Source organism: Salvelinus sp. IW2-2015, linkage group LG4q.1:29, assembly GCF_002910315.2.
Source record: "Salvelinus sp. IW2-2015 linkage group LG4q.1:29, ASM291031v2, whole genome shotgun sequence".
NCBI classification, from domain to species: Eukaryota; Metazoa; Chordata; class Actinopteri; order Salmoniformes; family Salmonidae; genus Salvelinus; species Salvelinus sp. IW2-2015.
In genome coordinates, this window is record NC_036842.1 from 70,197,339 (window position 1) to 70,221,205 (window position 23,867).

Here is a 23,867-nt window from a genome sequence, read left to right on the forward strand (position 1 = left end):
TCATGCTTCCAAACATATCCTCGTAAAACTGACTAGCCTACCGATCCTCAACTTTAGCTAGCTCACCTTAGCCTTCCCATCAGGCAGGAAGAGGTAAGCTCCGCTCTTGTCCTTTGAGGACCGAGTGCCGTACGTCACAAACTGGATCTGAACCTTGACCTCCTGGGGGTCGTCTTTACGATGGATACTCTGATGGACCAAGCGAGAGAGACAGAGAGAGAATTATACATTACACTTCAAGCAAATTAGTCTGTGCTGCCTATTTGGAATTCAGCAAATGATCAACGGCCTTGGGCTAATTTTAGTCACAGCGTTTAGGCTGACTTCCAAATCAGTCAATCTGTTAGAGACAAAGAATAGTCAGTGGCAGCCTAGGGCTCTGGCAAAAAATAGTGCACCACATAGGAAACGGGGTGCCATTTGGGCCACAAGCCTCTTCCCCTCCATATATTTCCAGCAGGCCAGTGGTTCCAGAGAAGCCCAGTGTAACGGACTGGGTGGAGATGTAGAAGATCTGTGGATCTGCTGTCTGGGAGCGCAATGGGAAGGGGTCCACGGCGTGGGCAGTCTGCCCCTGACCAGACCGCCTCAGCAGGGTCTCAGAGCGCAGCGTCATGGGGGTGTCAGCAGAGTCATAAAGCTGGAACACAGCCAGGCCCAGGGCAGGCAGACGCACCGTGAAGGAGGCCTGCAGACAGGAGAGAACACAGTTAAACACACACACACACGGCAGACCCTCATGCTACACATAATATATCAATGCATCTGTCAACTGAAGTACCACACAATGTACATTAAATAGTCACTGAGAGCACCACAAATTAAACCAGCAACCCTACACACACACCTGGAAGCCCTCTGCGCTCATCTGACTAGCAGAGCTCCACTGGGCACTGAGCTGTACAGGGAGGGTCTGTCCATCCTCTGTGAGCACCCGGACCCTGACAGAGATCACCAACACTGTCACCACACACAGCCTGTCCTGCTCCACTGGGTTGAACAGCACCAGGTACCTAACAGAGAGAAACAGGGGGAGATCAGTCAAACACTCCACCCATGAGAGACTATACTGAGGCAGAGGGGAAGAGGGGGTTACCTAGGTCCTGATTGGTCCAGTTCGATAAGGGTGCGCTGGGGCAGGGTGTCTTGGGTGGCACGCCTATCATCCTATAGTCACAAACACAGAAGTATACAGTGCCTTGAGAAAGTACTCACACCCTTTGACTTTTTTCACATTTTGTTGAGTTACAGCCTGAATTTAAAATTGATTAAATGAAGATTGTGTCACTGGCCCACACACACACACAACTGCATAATGGCAAAGCGGAATTATATTTTCAGAAATTAATAAAAAATGAAAATCTGAAATGTCTTGAGTCAGTAAGTATTCAACCCCTTTGACATGGCAAGCCTAAATAAGTTCAGGAGTAAATATTTGCGTAACATGTCGCATAACAAGTTGCATGGAGTTGTGTTTAACATGACTATCTCATCTCTGTACCCCACACATACAATTATCTGTAAGGTCACTCAGTCGAGCAGTGAATGTCAAAGATAGACTTAACCACAAAGGGAGGTTTTCCAATGCTTCGCAAAGAAGGAAAGCTATTGGTAGATGGGTAAAAACAAAAAAGCCGATATTGAATATCCCTTTGAGCATGGTGCCGTTATTAATTACACTTTGGATGGTGAATCAATACACCCAGTCACTACAAAGATACAGGCATCCTTCCTAACTCAGTTGCAGGAGAGGAGGGGAACCGCTCAGGGATTTTCCCATGAGGCCAGTGTAACTTTAAAACAGCGACAGAGTTTAATGGCTGTCATAGGAGAAAGCTGAGTCTGGACCAACAGCATTGGAGTTACTCCACAACACTCGTCTAACCTAAATGACAGAGTGAAAAGAAGGAAGCCAGTACAGAATACAAAATATTCCAAACCATGCATCCTGTTTGCAATAAGGCACTAAAGTACAACTGCAAAAAATGCAACAAAGAAATTAACTTCATCTTGAATAAAAAGCGTTACGTTTGGGGCAAATCCAACAACACACCACTGAGTACCACTTCATATTTTCAAGCATGGTGGTGGCTGCATCATGTTGTGGGTATGCTTGTCATCTGCCAGGGAGGTTTTTTTTGCTAAAAAGAAACGGAATAGAGCTAAGCATAGGCAAAATCCTAGAGGAAAACCTGGTTCAGTCAGCTTTCCACCAGACACTGGGAAACCAATTCAACATTCAGCAGGACAATAACCTAAAACACAAGGCCAAATATACACTATACTTTCTTACCAAGACAACATTTAATGTTCCTGAGTGGCCTACTTACAGTTTTGACTTAAATAGGCTTCGCAATCTATGGCAAAACTCGAAAATGTCTATCTAGCAATGACCAACAACCAATTTGACAGAACTTTAAGAATTTTTTTAAGAATAATGTGCATATATTGTACAATCCGGGTATGCAAAGCTCAGGGGTGTGAATACTTATGTAAATGAGATATTACATTTTCAATAAATTAGCTAAAAATTCTAAAAACATGTTTTCACTTTGTCATTATGGGATATTGTGTGTAGATGGGTGAGAAAATGTGGAATAAGTCAAAGGTATGATTCCTTTCTGAAGGCACTGTATATGAGAGTCAGAAATGCACTTATTGCTTGTTACTAGACTAGAGAAGCACTGAGTAGGAGTAGATCACAACTTGATAGATATACAGTCAACAACAAGGAATCATATGGGAAATTAACATACAAAAGAAGTTGAGCTTATGTGAGCTATTTTAACACTGCAATGCATTGTTAGAGCTCCATGTCTCCCTGTCGTCCGTTACCGTCTCTAGGAAGGGTTCTGTCTGGTAGAAGCGATACACGTCCTTGTTTTTCATTACCAGGAAGTGGGCTGCGTTAATGATTACTCTCTTCAAGCCCTGCAGGGAGCGCAGTAACCTAAAGGAAAGACAAAGGACCAATGAGACGTTATGCTAGTATTCTTGAATGTCCACTTAGCCTCGTCTCTTTTCTCTGTTCCTTCTGAACCATTCAACTGAGTTGGAGACTTAAGTGTAAAATGGCGGTATTTTTCTTTTGAGACCAGTGGTCACAAAGGCAGGGATGTAGAAAGAAAAAAAAAGAAATTAGTGAATACTTTTCCGTATAAAAGTTTTTAAAGTTGAAAAATATACTTCTATCTCTATTCTGTGTCTCTCTCTTAGCAACTGACCTGTTGCCGTAGTCGATAACCACGTTCTCCTTGGCGGTACCTGTGATGGCATCGTGATGCTGGAACAGGGCGACGGTGCGCCTGGCTTCCATCAGCAGGGTGTAGTCTGACGTGGGGTAGCGGCCTTCCATTCCCGCGTGGCGAGCGTAAGCCACAGCCAGACTGAACAGGATCTCTGCACCTCTGTGGAACAACACAGAGGAACAAATTAACAAAGACAAGAGAACGTTTTGGGATTGTTCCTAACTTTGACAGTGTGCAGACAGGTCTCCATCTCCAATGATTTTACTTTTGAAACCTACGCACATGTGGCTAACATTGTTGAATTAAGGACTGAGAGTAAGGCGCAAATGCCAACCTGCTGTTTTACAGATGTACTAAAGCCATGTCTGTCTGTTAACATCTGGCCTTACCTGAGATGGGACTCCAGCACCCGGTCCATGCTCTTGTAGAAGGGCCGGGAAGTGTAATAGCCGCTCCAGTAGTGGTCCTCTCGGTCTGCGTACGCAAAGAAGTCCCCGCTCAGCACCGGGTATTCTGGGGGTCTGACACCCTGGAGCACACCATTGGCCTTGTAAACCGCAGTAAAGTAGTCGGTCAGGGTCCCAAACTGGGCCTGGAGACACACAGGACCATAAAGGTGAGACATTACATTTTATACATCTTAGAATTAATCAAATATCAATCAAAACGAACATACCTGCACATGCATCTCTGAGTGAGAGTTCATGTAGTCAAAGAGTCTCTGGTAGTTGAGGTACTGCTGGTCCCACTCCAGGGCCTTGTCGTAGCGGAAGTCATCTCCCAGTGGAATCAGAACCACCTTACTGCGGAACAGCTTGGACTTCTTACGGTACTGGTCCAAGAGCAGGTGGGCCTTGGGGTGGAGAGAGTGACTCAGGTCATAGTAGGGCTGGCACTGTAAGTGTATATTCATGTAACTGACCATTATGGATGAAGACTGTCAAGAAAATGTAATTGTCTTCAATTGTTTTATTTTATCAACTTCATTTTCAAGACGACAAACTTACCCAAAAGCAGTAAAGTAAAAGTAATCCTGGTTCACATCTAACAGCCAATATAAGGAGAGAGGACAGAAAATAGGAGAGACTAGAGGAGACACAATCATTTTGTGTTGTGGAACAAGCATCTGACTGAAGAAGGGATGGCCGTGCATTCCCGTGCATGCCTACCCAAGGACGTCAGAGGACAAAAATCAGTTAACCACCTAACTGAGGAAATCAATTTAAACTTGCGCAATACCCGAGATGCAGTTGCACTCCTAAAAACATTTGTCATAAGAAACTAGCTCCCTGGTATACAGAAAATACCCGAGCTCTGAAGCAAGCTTCCAGAAAATTAGAACGGAAATGGCGCCACACCAAATTGGAAGTCTTCCGACTAGCTTGGAAAGACAGTACCGTGCAGTATTGAAGAGCCCTCTCTGCTGCTCGATCATCCTATTTTTCCAACTTAATTGAGGAAAATAAGAACAATCCGAAATTTCATTTTGATACTGTCGCAAAGCTAACTAAAAAGCAGCATTCCCCAAGAGAGGATGGCTTTCACTTCAGCAGTAATAAAGTCATGAACTTCTTTGAGGAAAAGATCATGATCATTAGAAAGCAAATTATGGACTCCTCTTTAAATCTGCGTATTCCTCCAAAGCTCAGTTGTCCTGAGTCTGCACAACTCTGCCAGGACCTAGGATCAAGAGAGACACTTAAGTGTTTTAGTACTATATCTCTTGACACAATGATGAAAATAATCATGGCCTCTAAACCTTCAAGCTGCATACTGGACCCTATTCCAACTAAACTACTGAAATAGCTGCTTCCTGTGCTTGGCCCTCCCATGTTGAACATAATAAACAGCTCTCTATCCACCGGATGTGTACCAAACTCACTAAAAGTGGCAGTAATAAAGCCTCTCTTGAAAAAGCCAAACCTTGACCGAGAAAATATTTAAAAAACTATTGGCCTATATCAAATCTTCCATTCCTCTCAAAAAATGTTGAAAAAGCTGTTGCACGGCAACTCACTGCCATCCTGAAGACAAACAATTTATACGAAATGCTTCGGTCTGGTTTTAGACCCCATCATAGCACTGAGACTGCACTTGTGAAGGTGGTAAATGACCTTTTAATGGCGTCAGACCGAGGCTCTGCATCTGTCCTCGTGCTCCTAGACCTTAGTGCTGCTTTTGATACCATCAATCACCACATTCTTTTGGAGAGATTGGAAACCCAAATTAGTCTACACGGACAAGTTCTGGCCTGGTTTAGATCTTATCTGTCGGAAAGATATCAGTTTGTCTCTGTGAATGGTTTGTCCTCTGACAAATCAACTGTAAATTCCGGTGTTCCTCAAGGTTCCGTTTTAGGGCCACTATTGTTTTCACTATATATTTTACCTCTTGGGGATGTCATTCGAAAACATAATGTTAACTTTCACTGCTATGCGGATGACACACAGCTGTACAGTTCAATGAAACATGGTGAAGCCCCAAAATTGCCCTCGTTACAAGCCTGTGTTTCAGACATAAGGAAGTGGATGGCTGAAAACTTTCTACTTTTAAACTCGGACTAAACAGAGATGCTTGTTCTATGTCCCAAGAAACAAAGAGATATTCTGTTAAATCTGACAATTAATCTTGATGGTTGTACAGTCGTCTCAAATAAAACTGTGAAGGACCTRGGCGTTACTCTGGACCCTGATATCTCTTTTGACGAACATATCAAGACTGTTTCAAGGACAGCTTTTTTCCATCTACGTAACATTGCAAAAATCTGAAACTTTCTGTCCAAAAATGATGCAGAAAAATTAATCCATGCTTTTGTTACTTCTAGGTTAGACTACTGCAATGCTCTACTTTCCGGCTACCCGGATAAAGCACTAAATAAACTTCAGTTAGTGCTAAATACGGCTGCTAGAATCCTGACTAGAACCAAAAAATTTGATCATATTACTCCAGTGCTAGCCTCCCTACACTGGCTTCCTGTTAAGGCAAGGGCTGATTTCAAGGTTTTACTGCTAACCTACAAAGCATTACATGGGCTTGCTCCTACCTATCTTTCCGATTTGGTCCTGCCGTACATAGCTACACGTACGCTACGGTCACAAGACGCAGGCCTCCTAATTGTCCCTAGAATTTCTAAGCAAACAGCTGGAGGCAGGGCTTTCTCCTATAGAGCTCCATTTTTATGGAATGGTCTGCCTACCCATGTGAGAGACGCAGACTCGGTCTCAACCTTTATGTCTTTACTGAAGACTCATCTCTTCAGTGGGTCATATGATTGAGTGTAGTCTGGCCCAGGAGTGTGAAGGTGAACGGAAAGGCTCTGGAGCAACGAACCGCCCTTGCTGTCTCTGCCTGGCCGGTTCCCCTCTCTCCACCGGGATTCTCTGCTTCTAACCCTATTACAGGGGCTGAGTCACTGGCTTACTGGTGCTCTTCCATGCCATCCCTAGGAGGGGTGCGTCACTTGAGTGGGTTGAAACACTGACGTGATCTTCCTGTCTGGGTTGTGCCGTGGCGGAGATCTTTGTGGGCCTGTCTCTTATACACATCTAGATGTGTATAAGAGAGTGGTGTGGGGGCTGTGCTTTGGCAAAGTGGGTGGGGTTATATCCTGCCTGTTTGGCCCTGTCTGGGGGTATCATCGGATGGGGCCACAGTGTCTCCTGACCCCTCCTGTCTCAGCCTCCAGTATTTATGCTGCAGTAGTTTATGTGTCGGGGGGCTAGGGTCAGTCTGTTATATCTGGAGTATTTCTCCTGTCTTATCCGGTGTCCTGTGTGAATTTAAGTATGCTCTCTCTAATTCTCTCTCTCTTTCTTTCTTTCTTTCTCCCTCTCTCTCGGAGGACCTGAGCCCTAGGACCATGCCTCAGGACTACCTGGCATGATGACTCCTTGCTGTCCCCAGTCCACCTGGCCGTGCTGCTGCTCCAGTTTCAACTGTTCTGCCTGCGGCTATGGAACCCTGACCTGTTCACCGGATGTGTTACCTGTCCCAGACCTGCTGTTTTCAACTCTCTAGAGACAGCAGGAGCGGTAGAGATACTCTTAAGGATCGGCTATGAAAAGCCAACTGACATTTACTCCTGAGGTGCTGACTTGTTGCACCCTCGACAACTACTGTGATTATTAACATTTGACCATGCTGGTCATTTATGAACATTTGAACATCTTGGCCATGTTCTGTTATAATCTCCACCCGGCACAGCCAGAAGAGGACTGGCCACCCCTCATAGCCTGGTTCCTCTCTAGGTTTCTTCCTAGGTTTTGGCCTTTCTAGGGAGTTTTTCCTAGCCACCGTGCTTCTACACCTGCATTGCTTGCTGTTTGGGGTTTTAGGCTGGGTTTCTGTACAGCACTTTGAGATATCAGCTGATGTAAGAAGGGCTATATAAATACATTTGATTTGATTCAACAATACGAGACATGCAATTGAGTCAGTTTCCACAGTAACATGGACTCTTCATAATGTGAAGACAGTTTGTTCCTCCTTGTTTCAGCAAAGTGTTGTAGTATCATGAAATACACGCACCCAATTGCTTACCAAAAACCAAGCACACCGACTTGAGCACTGCTTGCTTTAGAATATAGAAATGATTGACAATAGCAACATTTCTGTCCATTGACCTTCGTCAAAGCATATTTGAATGAAAAGAAGAAAGCTTGGCAGGCAGTGGGCGGAAATGTCTTCTTTTGAAACGCATGACATATTCAATAGTCTCTTAGTTATGTAGTCCTGTGTGGCTCAGTTGGTAGAGAATGGCGCTTGCAATGCCAGAGTTGTGGGTTTGATTCCCACGGGGGACCAGTACGGGGAAAAATAACTAAAATGTATTGACTCAGTTGCTCTGGATAAGAGCGTCTGCTAAATGACTAAAATATCAATGTAAATGAGTGTGTGCATCCCAGTGCAATGCCTGTGTTACAGGGCAATAGATGACGTAAGAGTAGGGGTGTTAACCCCGGTGTCCTGGCTAAATTCCCAATCTGGCCCTCAACCATCACGGTCACCTAATAATCCCCAGTTTACAATTGGCTCATTCATCCCCCTCCTCTCCCCTGTAACTATTCCCCAGGTCGTTGCTGCAAATGAGAACGTGTTCTCAGTCAACTTACCTGGTAAAATAACGGTAAAATAAAATAAATAAAAATAAATGACTGACATGACCTTAGAAAATGGAGGATAAAAAGAGGAGCTTTAATGGAAAAAGGCAATCAATAGCTTTCAGTGAGAGAGCTATTTTCCATTAGACTCTCTCAGGAATGTGTGCTTTGGAAAGTTCCATGAAGCTGTTTTTTTCTACACAAAATTATTCATTGATAAGCAAGTCGCAGTGAAGGTCTACAAAGCCGGTTGCATATTTCCATGTTTCTCAGCACCCACACTCCCTGCTCTACTGCAGAGGTCAGACATCTCCCCCCTAGCAGTGTGGCGTACAAGGCCGGGGGGAGGCTCTCTGCTGGGCTCACCTTTCTGCCACGTTGGCCTCCACCACGGCCCGCGGAGGAACCTTCCAGGGACAGTCAAGAGGCCGCCCGGCAGCCTCTTGAAGTCAAACTGGCAGCAGATCTTGGGTTCAGGTCCGCAGGTGTGTGGCACGTTATAACTGTAGAAGGGCATCATGTGGCAGAAGATGTCCGTGCCCGACTCCTGGTCTGGCATCACAAAAAAAAGGTTTTACATTTTTATTTTGGGGTTTGTGTGAATTCAAAAGTACAATGCAAATACAAGCAAGGAACAAACAACTGTTAGTGTTCTTAGTCCAAACTATAAATTGACCACTTGTGACATTTACAACATTTCCCTCATCCTCAATTTGAAAGGCCATCCAGAGTGGCAGCACTCTGCGTTCCAGAGAGATAAGCACATTATGGTGTAAATAGATGAGATTGGTCTGCTGCCACGAAAACAGCCAGCAACTGACCCCAGGACTGCCTCCACATGAACTCCAGGCTGCGGCTGGAGGCGAAGTGCTTCTTAATGGAGTAGTGGACCCTCTGGATGAGCATGCTGGTCAGGTTGGCCCTCTTCAGCAAGTAGGCCATGGTGGCACTGTGGCCAAAGGGGTTCACCGCCCAACCCGACTGAGGAGTCACACCTACAGTAGGGCACAGCACAAGAGGGTTACCATCATGGAGAATACAACAAAGCATTGTGCACAGTTTATGTCATAATGGAACTCCTACTGCAACAGAACTATGACCGAAGTCATACAGGACTTCACACAATATGCGCAAAGGTGTCATTGCAAAGTTATCCACTCAGAGTTTGAATTATTTTAACTTTCCAATGCTTCTGCTGCAAACATCAGTGGGCAAAACCCCTTGCATGAATAAGAGAAGGCATCTCGGAGAGGGGAAGCGTGTTGCTTACCCACATTCTTCTCCAGCCACTGATGGCCCTCTATGAGCTGGTCAATCATGGCGAAGTAGTGAACGTTGGCCTCATCAGTCATAACCCATCCTCCGGTCACTATCTCCAGCTGCCCTCCCAGGATTAGCCTGTGACAGCGAGAGGATTTAAGACATCCACCCAGTAGAGACATGAGGACAATTCTGTATTGTTGGAAAAGGATCCATAAGTAAGCATTTCACTGTTAGTCTACACCTGCCTGTTGTTTACAAAGTAAGTGACAAATACAATTTGATTTGAAAAGCCAACGCTTACTTGGAGCCACCACGTCACCCAAATAACCAGCTATTTTAGAAGTATCTGGTCTCTCTGCCAAGGGAGATGTGGCGCTTATTAGCTAATTATCGTAGATCACGCTGCTAATGTGGCCTGGCAGGTTGTTTACACTGAGATAAGAGATACTGAAAAGACACTGTTTTGCTAGTTGGGTAGACATTCACAGCTGGGCGAGTTCCTGCTTACAGAAAACAACAAAGTAGGCCAGCCCCCGAAGTGACTCTTCTTATTAACTGTATGCAAGAAATTCCTTTGTGTTGTCTTAGGAATTCAGCATTCTCTGTGTTGATCTTGGCAACCTCCATTGTCTCACCTCTGAGAACCAGAGGTTACATCCTGTAGGTCCGATATCGGATTCGAGGTTAACTTCACAGTAATTCCATTGGTCAACAACTCCATTTTTTAATCCAAACAGGTCCAATGCTTACACTTTAAAAATAATATTAGATTCTGTTTTCTTATTTGTTCCTTTCTGTGGTGAGATACTTACACCATGTCTTACCCTCTTCCCTGAGCTATGGGCCATGGCACAAGCCATGGTTTCTTTGTCTCTCTCTCTCTCTGACCATGCTTAGAATACTGCCTTATAATGCTTTGTAACTTATTATACAAGGCATAAACTTACCATTCATTTTCTAAAGTAATTAAATACACCTGTATTTAGAATTCCATTCTCAGACATTTCTTCATTGCCTATTACTCTGACTCAACTATAGTCTCTTGCATATTGCTATTTATCTTATGGAGTCACATTTTAATAGGCTAATTGCTTAGTCTTATTACAAGTCGCATGAGGCATTTATAATATCATATATATATATATACACTGCTCAAAAAAATAAAGGGAACACTAAAATAACACATCCTAGATCTGAATGAATGAAATATTCTTATTAAATACTTTTTTCTTTACATAGTTGAATGTGCTGACAACAAAATCACACAAAAATGATCAATGGAAATCAAATGTATCAACCCATGGAGGTCTGGATTTGGAGTCACACTCAAAATTAAAGTGGAAAACCACACTACAGGCTGATCCAACTTTGATGTAATGTCCTTAAAACAAGTCAAAATTAGGCTCAGTAGTGTGTGTGTATGACCTCCCTACAACGCCTGGACATGCTCCTGATGAGGTGGCGGATGGTCTCCTGAGGGATCTCCTCCCAGACCTGGACTAAAGCATCCGCCAACTCCTGGACAGTCTGTGGTGCAACGTGGCATTGGTGGATGGTAGCGAGACATGACATCCCAGATGTGCTCAATTGGATTCAGGTCTGGGGAACTGGCGGGCCAGTCCATAGCATCAATGCCTTCCTCTTGCAGGAACTGCTGACACACTCCAGCCACATGAGGTCTAGCATTGTCTTGCTTAGGAGGAACCCAGGCCAACCGCACCAGCATATGGCTCACAAGGGGTCTGAGGATCTCATCTCGGTACCTAATGGAGTCAGGCTACCTCTGGCGAGCACATGGAGGGCTGTGCGGCCCCCAAAGAAATGCCACCCCACACCATGACTGACCCACCAAACCGGTCATGCTGGAGGATGTTGCAGGCAGCAGAACGTTCTCACGGCGTCTCCAGACTCTGTCAGTCTGTCACATGTGCGTGTGAACCTGCTTTCATCTGTGAAGAGCACAGGGCGCCAGTGGCGAATTTGCCAATCTTGGTGTTCTCTGGAAAATACCAAACGTCCTGCACGGTGTTGGGCTGTAAGCACACAACCCACCTGTGGACGTCGGGCCCTCATACCACCTCTATGGAGTCTGTTTCTGACTGTTTGAGCAGACACATGCACATTTGTGGCCTGCTGGAGGTCATTTTGCAGGACTCTGGCATGCTCCTCCTTGCACAAAGGCGGAGGTAGCGGTCCTGCTGCTGGGTTGTTGCCTTCCTACGGCCTCCTCCACGTCTCTGATGTACTGGCCTGTCTCCTGGTAGCGCCTCCATGCTCTGGACACTACGCTGACAGACACAACAAACCTTTCTTGCACACAGCTCGCATTCAAATCAAATCAAGTTTATTTTTATAGCCCTTCGTACATCAGCTAATATGTCGAAGAGCTGTACAGAAACCCAGCCTAAAACCCCAAACAGCAAGCAATGCAGGTGTGAAGCACGGCGGCTAGGAAAAACTCCCTAGAAAGGCCAAAATCTAGGAAGAAACCTAGAGAGGAACCAGGCTATGAGGGGGGCCAGTCCTCTTCTGGCTGTGCGGGTGGAGATTATAACAGAACATGGCCAAGATGTTCAAATGTTCATAAATGACCAGCATGGTCAAATAATAATCAGTATTGGATTGTCCATCCTGTGAGCTGCACTACCTGAGCCACTTGTGTGGGGTAGACTCCGTCTCATGCTACCACTAGAGTGAAAGCACCGCCAGCATTCAAAAGTGACCAAAACTCAGCCAGAAGCATAGGAACTGAATTGGTCTGTGGTCACACCTGCAACATCCTTTATTGAGGGTGTCTTGCTAATTGCCTATAATTTCCACCTGTTGTCTATTCCATTTGCACAACAGCATGTGAAATTTATTGTCAATCAGTGTTGCTTCCTAAGTGGACAGTTTGATTTCACAGAAGTGTGATTGACTTGGAGTTACATTGTGTTGTTTAAGTGTTCCCTTTATTTTTTTGAGCAGTGTATACACACACACACACGTTAAATTCTGTATTACGACACTACAACAACTGAATTTTTATCTACCAAGACTGCCACTATTGACTCTTCCCTATGTGGGCAATCCTCAACGGACGGCTTAGATACTTTAGGGAAGAACCAACAGTGGCAGACTTAAATTGTGTTGTAGTAAGATGTTTGAGAGCTAGTGCTGTGACTGTGAGATCCGCACTTGCGCATGGCTTCCTGCTTGTGCATGTCGGCGCTCTCCCACCACTTGGCGAAGAAGGAGATCTCAGACCAAATGAACTTCCTGCGTGGGTCCTCAGTCAGCTTGACCAGCATGTTGTTGAAGATGTGCTGCGTCTGATCTGTGTAGTACTTATCAAACGTCTTGATCCAGCCTGTCGGGACAGGAGATCGCAGCACAGAGGTGATGAGCACAACAACCCAGATCAGGAGGAACAGGGTCCTCTTCAGTTTGACTGGCACGGACACCGCAGCAAAACAATTTAAAATGAAAATGGGAATCCCTTATTGGAAACGTTCAAGTAATAGGCCCCATTTCAAAACATTTGTGTCTATGAAATATAACCCAGGACCTTGGTTTGAGGGTAGGTCAGTTTCAGACATAAATAGAAGATGAACAACAAAGAGTGAATCTACCATCGACCCCCCTAACAGGCAGTACTGTACTATTTCCTATCATGTATTTTGGATTTTGCCATGACAAGGAGGGGTAAAAGCAGGTCAGTGGTACAGTACCAAACACAACATAGCAGTGAAGTATTACAAATAACTCCCGTTTTATTATTTAAAGAGAACAGTAACAATGAACCACCTTGAAAGTATTGTCAGAGGCTGAGAAACAAGCAGACTATGAATCTCTCAGAAAGGAGAGAAGTTGATGACTCTACAATACATAAACAGAGCAGCCTAACACTAACTAATCTATAGAGCAATATGCTCACCGTAGACTAAACCATAGGAGTCCACGCCACTGGATGCACAGACTGGTAGAAGGTAGACCAACCAAATAGACTAAAGGACGGACAGTGAAAGGGGCATTTTAACGTTGCGTTGTCTGACTTGGTGCCAGTCCTGCGGTTTGACCTACTTCCCTTTACCTGCAGTCTTGTTAAACCTTATAAGCTCTGGCCTGGCTTTTAGAGAGAACATCCCATAACAGAAAACTGCTTTTTTGGATTCGCTGACAACAGTCTCAGTGGTCTCTCATAGCTCTCCAAAGACCCAGGACAAGCTGTGAACATTTACAGTGACACCTTGGTAAAGAGCAAAGTCTACCCTAATTATAATGGAGCCATAATGAATGGCTATTCCTGCTACTGAATCACAAAACTTGACAGTTTCTTCCAAAGTCAACAAGTCAATAACTGTCAAGTTAGCTAGCTGGCCTTGCATTGGCTGTAAACAAATTTAATGGAACTGTTGGTCTCTGGCTAAAATCAAATCTTGTGCTAATACACAGCCGTTCTAATCTAAAAATAACTAAGACGTTGGAATTCTAATGTCATTGTGTCACTCAATTTGTCAATCCAGTCATTTGCTTAATATTGCAGGTAATAACTCAATCAAGGTTTCGTTTTTTGCTTAGTATATATATAAAATAAAATAAATTGAAAAAAAAAAAAATTTATTCACTTTTTTGTTTCCTTAGAAATTGGCCTTCCTTCGTCTTTTGCTACAATGTGCCCTGAAGAACCCAGTTTTAGAGCCATGTCTCACCTGGGTCGTTGTGGGAGTGAGGGACCACAAACACCTGCAACGGTTCATTGTCCCACGCCCCAGGCTCATAGGTGATCTCAAAGCCCTGCTTCCAAACACCCCCGTCCACATTGTCAAACTTCAACAGGGAGTATATGTCTAGCATCTGGAAGGCAACAGACCAAAGTTAGCTAAACTTAACTCTGCTTTGCGTTTAGAACAGAGGCAAATAATATGATATCTGTAACCCCCTCACCTTAAACCTGCCACATAGACAAGAGACAGCATGTTAACAATTACACACACGCCTACTGATGGCCAACAGAACAACAGAGTTCCTCCGAGACCAGACAGTCCCTGAAGAGCTGGTCACCTGCAGGTCGGTATGTCCGCCGRGTCCCTGTGCGAACTGGCAGTCCTGGGGCTTGACGGAGAGGAAGGTGGGGCGTCCATCAAAGGGCAGGACCCAGGAACCATTGGCACTGTGGAAGGGCAGCTGTCCGCTGGGGGACACAGCGCCAGTGTCGGTCAGCTCCAGAACAGAGTCCTTGATGTGGCTGATGATCTGGTGGTTCTCCTCCAGTAGCTGCTCCAGCTGTTCTATGCGGTTCTGCAGAACAGAGATTTGGCTCTAGAACACAAGAGGAAAAGGACCCGGGGGGGAGGGGAATGAAGGTCACAGGAGGTGCTAAACAGGACTAGCTAGCCTATATGGATGGATGGATGGATTTTTGCACCAACTACCTTGCACTGAGTCGACGCACACACACACACTGGACTCTACCTACACATACTTACACCGACACCCCAACACACACACGCATACTTACACCAGACACTTTCACACTCCCTGTGCTGCTGCTACTAGCTATCCTGTTGCCTATTTACTTTAGCCCTACCTACAGTAGCAGTCAAACGCTTGGGCAAACCTACTCATTCAAGGGTTTTTATTTTTTACTGTTTTCTACATTGTAGAATAATAGTGAAGACATCAAAACTATGAAATAACACATACGGAATAATATGTTTATATGTTTAAAAAGTATTAAACATATTCTTTAAAGCAGGGGTGTCAAAGTCAAATGGACGGAGGGCCAAATAAAAAATTTAGCTACAAGCCGAGGGCCGGACTGTTCGAAWGTTCATTGAAAATMTTTTAAATGACGCATATAGTCTAGTGAACCTAATTGAACCTACTGAAAACCTAACAAATATATTCCAATATGATCAGATAAATAAAGCAATATTTTCTTATGGCTCTGTCAGTAATCTTTAATTTTCAACAGACACAAAAGACAAATTTCCTTTATATAAAAATCCCCATAACATGAACATTAAATGAAAGAAACCGGTATTCAAGGCACCATCAGTAGCCTATATTTTCTATTTTAGCAAAAGTGGGCTAAATTTACTTCAAAGAAAAAAACAATAATAGCAATTTTCTATCATCCACTCAAACTGAAATAATTTTTAAAATATAATTGGATTGAAATACATAAATAAAGTGCAAAAATCTATTAATCAAAAACAACACTTTGTTAGGAGAAGTAACATGCAGTGAAAACAAATATTAAACTTTAACTTTTAAACTTGAACTGAGTAAAAACTCTAAATATGTGATTGCACAGTAGTTCACTTGTTTTTGAGTTGAGGGTGATACTTGGTGGTGTCCATCTTTTCACAAGTTCATCAATGTTCGGGGTAAGGCTCTGAGCTGAGGAAATCCTCAGAATTGAGTGGAGGTGTTCAGCATAAGTCGACTTTCTGTGTATGTTTTGTTCAGGTTATCAAAGAAAACAGTTTGTTCACACAAGTAATGTGCTGCCAAACATAGACAACGTTGCGAGCAGCCCTGATGCGCAGCTCGGCATTGTGTCGGGGAGGAAACGGGCGAACTCCGCAGCACCCACTGTCGATATTTGCCTCAGTGCATCATTGCATGGGTCAATCAACTCCATTTGAGGTTGGTGGTGAGCTTCCACGTCAACAGCAAAATGGGTTACGAGCAGTTCAATGCTTTTTTGTTGCTCAAAGTCAGCAAATCGGTCGAAAGTCAGCGGCCAGCAACTCTTTTATCAGCCAACTGTGCGCTCGGGAACGCACTGTAGAGAGCTTCTCTTTCATGGTCTGGCAGCTGAAAGTGGCTCAAATTTTCTTTCCGCATCTGCGTCTCCCACAGAGTCAGTTTGGTTTTAATGCCTTCACTGTACTGTACATATCAGAAGATGACATGATCCGACCCTGCAGCTGCAAGTTCATTGCATTCAGATGACTCGTAATGTCACACAGAAAAGCCATTTCACACAGAAACATTTCGTCTCGGAGTTGTGTTGTTGTCTTTCCTTTGCTGTCCAAGAACAGACAAATCTCCTCACGAAGCTCGAAACATCTTTGAAGCACCTTTCCCTTGCTTAGCCATCGCACCTCTGTGTGATAAGGCAAATCACCATGTCTCCGTTTCTAACTCCGTCAGAAATGCCTTGAACTGGCGGTGATTCAAACCTTTGGCTCTGATAAAGTTAACTGTGCGCGTGATGATGCTCATTACATGCTCCATTTTTCAAGGCTTTACCGCACAACGCTCCTGGTGTATGATACAATGATAAGCTGTCAGCTCACCTGTCGCGTTTTCCTCTTGCATCTTTCCCGTATCTTCGCCACCAGTCCGCTCCTGTGTCCACACATCGCAGGTGCTCCGTCGGTTGTCAAAACCCACGAGTTTTCCCAAGGCAGCTCCATCTCATTTACACATCTTGACACCTCTTCATACAAATCATGCCCGTAGTTGTGCCATGCATAGGACGTAAAGCCAAAAACTCCTCTGTCACGCTTAGGCTGGAGTCCACTCCGCGGATGAAAATTGACAACTGGGCAATGTCAGAAATGTCGGTGCTCTCATCCACAGCCAAGGAATATGCAATGAAATCTTTTCCCTTTTTCACAAGCTGCTCTTTTAGATTGATGGACAACTGGTCTACTCTCTCGGCAATGGTGTTTCTGCTCAGACTCACATTTAAAAAGAGTTGCCTTTTTTCTGGGCAAACTTCGTCACAAACTTAATCATGCAGTTTTTGATGAAATCCCCCTCCGTAAATGGCCGGCTGATTAGCGATCTCTTCTGCCAAAATAAAACTGGCCTTGACAGCAGCCTGGCCTTGTGATTTGGCTTTTTTGAACAGAGCCTGTCGAGATTTGAGCCTCGTTTAATTCCTCTGCCTTTTGAGCCTTTGTTCATGTCCATATTCTTGTTTTTGTCCGCGTGTTTCGTTTCATAATGTCGTCTCAGATTATACTCTTTCAGTACCGCCACACTTTCTCCACACAGAAGACACACAGGTTTCCAGCTACCTCCGTGAACATATACTCCGACTCCCACCTTGTTTGAAACCCCCGGTTCTCAGTGTCCACCTATCCGTTTTGCCATTTTTGATGGGTATCTGAAAGTTAATTTTACTGTGATGCTGACGACTGCTGTGCCAATAAATATTGAAATGAAGCAGCCTACTGCTCGGTGCGTCACCGTTGCATTGTGGGAAATGTAGTATTGGTGCGTGTAAAAGATCTGCGGGCTGCCGGCTTGCTGCGGTCTGCGGGCCGGTTCTAATAATAAATCAAGATCATCCCAGGGGCCGTAAAAAACCTTCTCGCGGGCCGGATGTGGCCCGCGGGCCTTGACTCTGACATATGTGCTTTAAAGGATCCACCTTTTGCCTTGATGACAGCTTTGCACACTCTTGGCATCCTCTCAACCAGCTTCATGAGGAATATTTTTCCAACAGTCTTGAAGGAGTTCCCACACGCTGAGCACTTGTTGGCTGCTTTTCCTTCACTCTGCTGTCCAACTCATCCCAAACCATCTCAATTGGGTTGAGGTTGGGTGATTATGGAGGCCAGGTCCTCTGATGCAGCACTCCATCACTCTCCTTCTTAGTCAAATAGCCCTTACACAGCCTGGAGGTGTGTTATGGGTCATTGTCCTGTTGAAAAACAAATGATAGTGGGACTAGTGGGCTTATTTGAGCTATTTTTGCTATAATATGGACTTGGTTTTTTACCAAATAGGGCTATATTTTGTATACCACCCCTACCTTGTCACAACACAACTGATTGGCTCAAACGCATTAAGGAAAGAAATTCCACAAACGTCGTTTTAACAAGGCACACCTGTTAATTGAAATGCATTCCAGATGACTACCTCATGAAGCTGGTTGAGAGAATGCCAAGTGTTTGCAAATATGTCATCAAGGCAAAGGGTGGTTACTTTGAAGAAAATAAAATATTTAGATTTCTTCAACACTTTTTTGGTTGCTACTTGATTCCATACGTGTTATTTTAGATGTCTTCACTATTATTCTACAAAGTAGAAAATAGTAAAAATAAAGAAAAACCCTAGAATGAGTAGGTGTGTCCAAACCTTTGACTGGTACTGTATGTGTACATAGTTACCTCAATTACCTCGTACCCCTGCACATAAACTCGGTACTGGTACTCCCTGTATATAGCCATGTTAATTTTACTCGTTAGTAACTGTGTATTTATTCTACTTATATCTTTAACTCTACATTGTTGGAAAAGGACCCGTAAGTAAGCATTTCACTGTTAGTGTACAGGTGTACATTAAGCATGTGAAAAACATTTATTGTTTTATTTGACACTACTTCACAGTCCCATTACCAAAGGAAACACTGTTGTTGTGAAAATGCAGGTCCTTGTTCACTCAAGCTGTAGCAAATAGATAAATYAATTAATAAATCAATCAAATCAAACAAAACTACACTGAACAAAAATATAAAAAAACGCAACATGTAAAGTGTTGGTCCCATTTTTCATGAGCTGAAATAAAACATCCCAGAATGTTCCATACACACTAAAAGCTCTCAAATTTTGTGAACACATTTGGTTACACCCCTGTTAGTGAGCATTTTTACTTTGCCAAGATAATCCAACCACCTGACAGGTGTGGCATATCAAAAAGCCAGTTAAACGGCATGATCATTACACAGGTGCACCTTGTGCTGGGGGACAATAAAAGGCCACTCTAAAATGTGCACTTTTGTCACATGCCACAGATGTCTCAAGTTTTGAGATAGCGTGCAATTGGCATGCTGACTGCAGGAATGACCACCAGAGCTGTTGCCAGATAATTGAATATTCATTTGTTTTGCAGTATTTTCTGTAGAGCTATCAATGTGGCAGTTGGCTTGAATATAAGCCATAAATATACAGAACACAAATATAAAATGCAACATGCAACAATTTCAAAGAGAATTGAAAGTTAATTTCCCTACCATAAGCCGCCTACAATGTTATTTTAGAGAGTTTGGCAGGCCACGTGTATGGTGACGTGTGGGCGAGCGGTTTGCATATGTCAACATTGTGAACAGAGTGCCCCATGGTGGCGCTGGGGTTATGGTATGGTGGCGATTTGAATGCACAGAAATACCGTGACAAGATCCTGAGGCCCATTGTGAGGCCCATTTATTTTTATAAAGGTATCTGTGACCAACCGATGCATATCTGTACTCCCAGTCATGTGAAATCTATAGATTAGGGCCCAATGAATTTATTTCAATTGACGGATTTCCTCATATGAACTGTAACTCAGTCAAATCTTTGAAATTTCTGCATTTATATATTTGTGTTCTCTATATTTATGGATTCTATTCAAGCCAATTTACACATCGACAGCTCTACAAAAAAATACTGCAAAAACAAGTTTGGGGTAACATGACTAAAATCCTGTCAGTAACAATCAAATCCAGCCCTCATTATACACACTGTTGCTGGACCAGGTCTGTAAACATAATCAGTCACAAAGCTTTGCTGCTGCGAAGCAGTTCAGCTGTGGTGGCTGGGCCGCGACTCTACAGAAGGTGTGTTTATGAAAATAACTGACTGCCTCTCAGGTTACAGTACAAAATAAACGTATAGATTAGAGATATGAATTATTCAAACACGTGTGCATCTCACCAATTAATTTAGTTAACATTTGTTAATTACAGCTTTGATGTAACTCAATATCAAAGGAAAGTTCACAAAACTGTTTCGAAGGTACTGCCTGCCTCTGGCTTTTAACGCCACTGTGAGATGTATCACAACAACATGGTGTTTGATTGCAGACAAGGATTTAGAAAATAACAAGCGATGCTATGTCTATAGGTAATGTCTTACCCGTGGGAAGTTCCCACCGCCGTTCTGTCGCCTTGCAGGATAAGATACAGGGAAAATACGGCCACACAGAATATGGCTCCTCCACAGACCGTCACCTGCTTTTTCAGCTTCATCCTTGAGCCCATAGAAAAGCTTTTTTAGGAGAGAAAAAATCATCAGTAGCTGCAAACAGATCTTCAGCTCCAGCCAACCCCCCCCCCCCCCCCCCACACACCACACACACACACACACACACACACACACACACACACACACACACACACACACACACACACACACACACACACACACCACACACAACACACACACACACACCACACACACACACACACAACAACACACACACCACACACACACACCACACACACCACACACACACCACAAAAACAAGCTCTAAACCAGCAGGCTCAAACAGGAAACCTACTGTCTCCGCAACATGGTGTGTGTCTGTGTGCGCGATCCTTTGGTCCAGTCCAACTCCCAGGGCTGCGTCTAATCCTTCAGCACAGCCAGAGTCCCATTTCGCTCAGTTGGCCACCAGGGCAAAGCCATAACAGTAAGCACAGGGCTGCAGTGATGCAGAGAAACGGCTGAATGAGAGAGGGACTTGGCTACAGGTACCAGCAGCTTTTTAGATAGCCTTTTTCGCTTGGCTTACAGCACATCAGGACTTTGAATGCGACAAATGTCACTGCGATGCGCTCTATGACAAAGCCGAAGCATACCAACAGTGACAAAAAAACAAGAGGTTGAGTTCCATTGGTCACGTTTGCACGATGTTTAAATTATGTCCTTGGGTCCTTTTCTGAAGCCGGTGGGATAATCTCAGTTTAACGAAACATGGCAAAAAAAKCTAATGTAATTCTGCTTTCCAGGCAACAGAATAACGCTTGTCAGCACTCAGTAACAGACTGAATGTAAGTTTGTGGGAGAGAGAGAGTCACAGACAGATGATGATAAGTAAATGTATACCAAAAAACAAAACAACCAAGCTGAGCACAGTGGCCTGGATTTCAGAGCTCTTGCTAAAACAGGTGTTCCTTCTTCCCTCAGCATGCAAATCCTGTATGATCTTAATCCTTTCAACTCACAGGATGTCAGTGATTTAGCCTTGCCAAGGGYATTTTGGATGATAAAACCCAACACTTGCTTAGGCTGGTTGCAAAACAACTAAATGGGTCCCAATTCAAAAAGTATTTGTTGGGCCATCTGTGCATGATGATGACTCAAACTCTTATAACATGGAAATGACAGGCTCCAGAGTGATATTAGTAGTGCCAAAGTAACATGCTTTATGCTTTTAATACAAATGGAGATGATTTAGCCACTGACTGCTGATTCCCCTTCATCAATAGCGAGATGATGGAAACCAATGTTTGTAAAAATCCTTGTTTGTGGAAAAGTATAGTAACCTGTGAATGAAAACAGCAGCAATCAGTGAAGTGGAATAAAGCTCAATAGGTCATGATGATTTCCCAGTGTGTGGGTTAACGTTAGTGTAGGTGTGAAGCAGCAAGAACATGGCAACAAGCAAACCAGTATCAATATATCAAGATCTAGCTAATTATAATCATTGTCTATTGTAATCATTTAAAATCAGTTAGATAGTTAAGTCCTAACAGAAAACCAGTGCACCAGCTAGCTAAATAAGTTAGTCAAAGCTCGGCTGTCATTCAATTTCAATTGCGTTAGCTAGCTATGTCGCTCAAAGGGTCAATCGGATATCATTCAGACACCACAAAACGTGATTATTGCAGTCATGCCTGACGTTGGTAGTCTGCTAGCTGGCTAGTTAGATAGCTGCTAGAATGACAGGTTGACGTTTCTGTCTGTTACCATAACTTATCCTGTTAGTCAGCTAGCTAGCAGGTAAAGTTAGCAAGCTTGCCATCTTTCTTCAGCAAGCCTTCAGTTATTGAAGCTTGCACTTTCTTCTCTAACCGACACTTAACTGCTGGACACAATCCCTCGCTAAAACGCTGTAACGTTTGTTAGCTAGTCACATGGCTACACAACCAGTTAGCTAGCATTAGCCTAGCTGGCGTCAACTAGCTAAGTGTCAAAGAAATGGTAACCTACCAGTCAGAGTTGAATCCTGCCGAATAGCTGTTGTAGGGACACATTAAGAATAGCCGTTAAATGATGCCCGTGCACGGTTATCTATAGCTACGGAATGGTTTGTTCTCTTGTTTCACCGTCAGTCCGTTTGGATATGTGTGTCAGTGTGGGGGCTACTCTGGTAAAGCTTTTAGCCTAGTAACGTTAGCGCAATTCATAACAGCAAAGATTTGTGGGATGTAGCACTAGCTAGCTACTCAACCAGAGGAGCAAAGCACTAGCCCCGGGGTATTCAACATCGGGTCCGCGAGGTACTGCAGGGGCCACGAATATATATATTTTAAGTGGAACAAATATGTTTACATAGCTACCTACAGTAGAAAATATGAGAATATATATTTTTTTATAATCTCTTTTATGACCTTATTTGTCTTAATATTGAGCAAATTACACTCACTGGAGTATCTTAATAGGCTTTGAAAAAGCACATGCAAGTACCAGCAGTGGCAAGTACCGCTAGCTGCTGGTAAACTAAGCTGTCTTGACTTGGACATACTTTTTTGCCAACACATGGCTAACCTTTGTTTAACCAACAGCTGCTATTAGCGAAAATGTGTTTGGAGTTAGCTTTCTAGCTAATAGGCTATTTGAGTTTATGCTTCCTCTTACAATTATAACGTGGGGAGGTCAAAATAATGACTATCTATCTATCTATCAAATGTATTAATTTAAAAAGGTTTAATACTTCTCCTTGCCATTATCATTCACCTTTTTCACACGTAATAAAATATTTTTGCTAACATATGGTGGGGATCCCTGGGTTGCCAGTTTGCAAGGGCAGGTGTCCCTGGGCAAGAAAAGGTTGCACTAGCCCCCTGCACTATTGGATGATTGGTCAAAAGACTCATATGGTTCATAAATAACCATTTCTATTTTAGAGTGATTTTTATGCGTGCTCAGAAAAGTTGGCACACTATATATATATATATATATTTTTTTTTCACCTTTATTTAACTAGGCAAGTCAGTTAAGAACAAATTCTTATTTTCAATGACAGCCTGGGAACAGTGGGTTAACTGCCTTGTTCAGGGGCAGAACAACATATTTTTACCTTGTCAGCTTGGGGATTCGATCTTGCAACCTTTCAGTTACTAGTCCAACACTCTCACCATTAGGCTACCTGCCGCCCCGATAGACCCACGTGGACCTGAATGGACCCGACAATGACTCAGCATAGCTTATAGCGTATTTATTTTATGCTAATAATGTGAATTTATTGACTTATAGAAGGCCTAGCCAACATACAAAGACCAATTAATTAACCAGAAGAGCAACTTGGCTGATAAACATCATTTTTT

General features: G+C 43.6%; 1 protein-coding gene across 1 annotated transcript in view; it reads right to left on the reverse strand.

The window, feature by feature from the left end:
- Positions 1-22,813, reverse strand: part of man2a2 (mannosidase, alpha, class 2A, member 2) — a 28,674-nt gene extending 5,861 nt beyond the window's left edge. Inside the window, 19 exon segments of the mRNA XM_070443077.1 lie at positions 67-191; positions 454-688; positions 848-1,013; positions 1,097-1,167; positions 2,836-2,950; positions 3,225-3,407; positions 3,638-3,840; positions 3,925-4,101; position 8,497; positions 8,714-8,774; positions 8,777-8,899; positions 9,169-9,342; positions 9,618-9,745; positions 12,788-12,959; positions 14,302-14,446; positions 14,654-14,911; positions 20,452-20,492; positions 20,495-20,583; positions 22,531-22,813. Coding sequence (XP_070299178.1) covers positions 67-191; positions 454-688; positions 848-1,013; positions 1,097-1,167; positions 2,836-2,950; positions 3,225-3,407; positions 3,638-3,840; positions 3,925-4,101; position 8,497; positions 8,714-8,774; positions 8,777-8,899; positions 9,169-9,342; positions 9,618-9,745; positions 12,788-12,959; positions 14,302-14,446; positions 14,654-14,911; positions 20,452-20,492; positions 20,495-20,583; positions 22,531-22,574 — 2,511 coding nt within the window. The 5' untranslated portion in view covers positions 22,575-22,813.
- Positions 22,814-23,867: the final 1,054 nt, after the last annotated feature.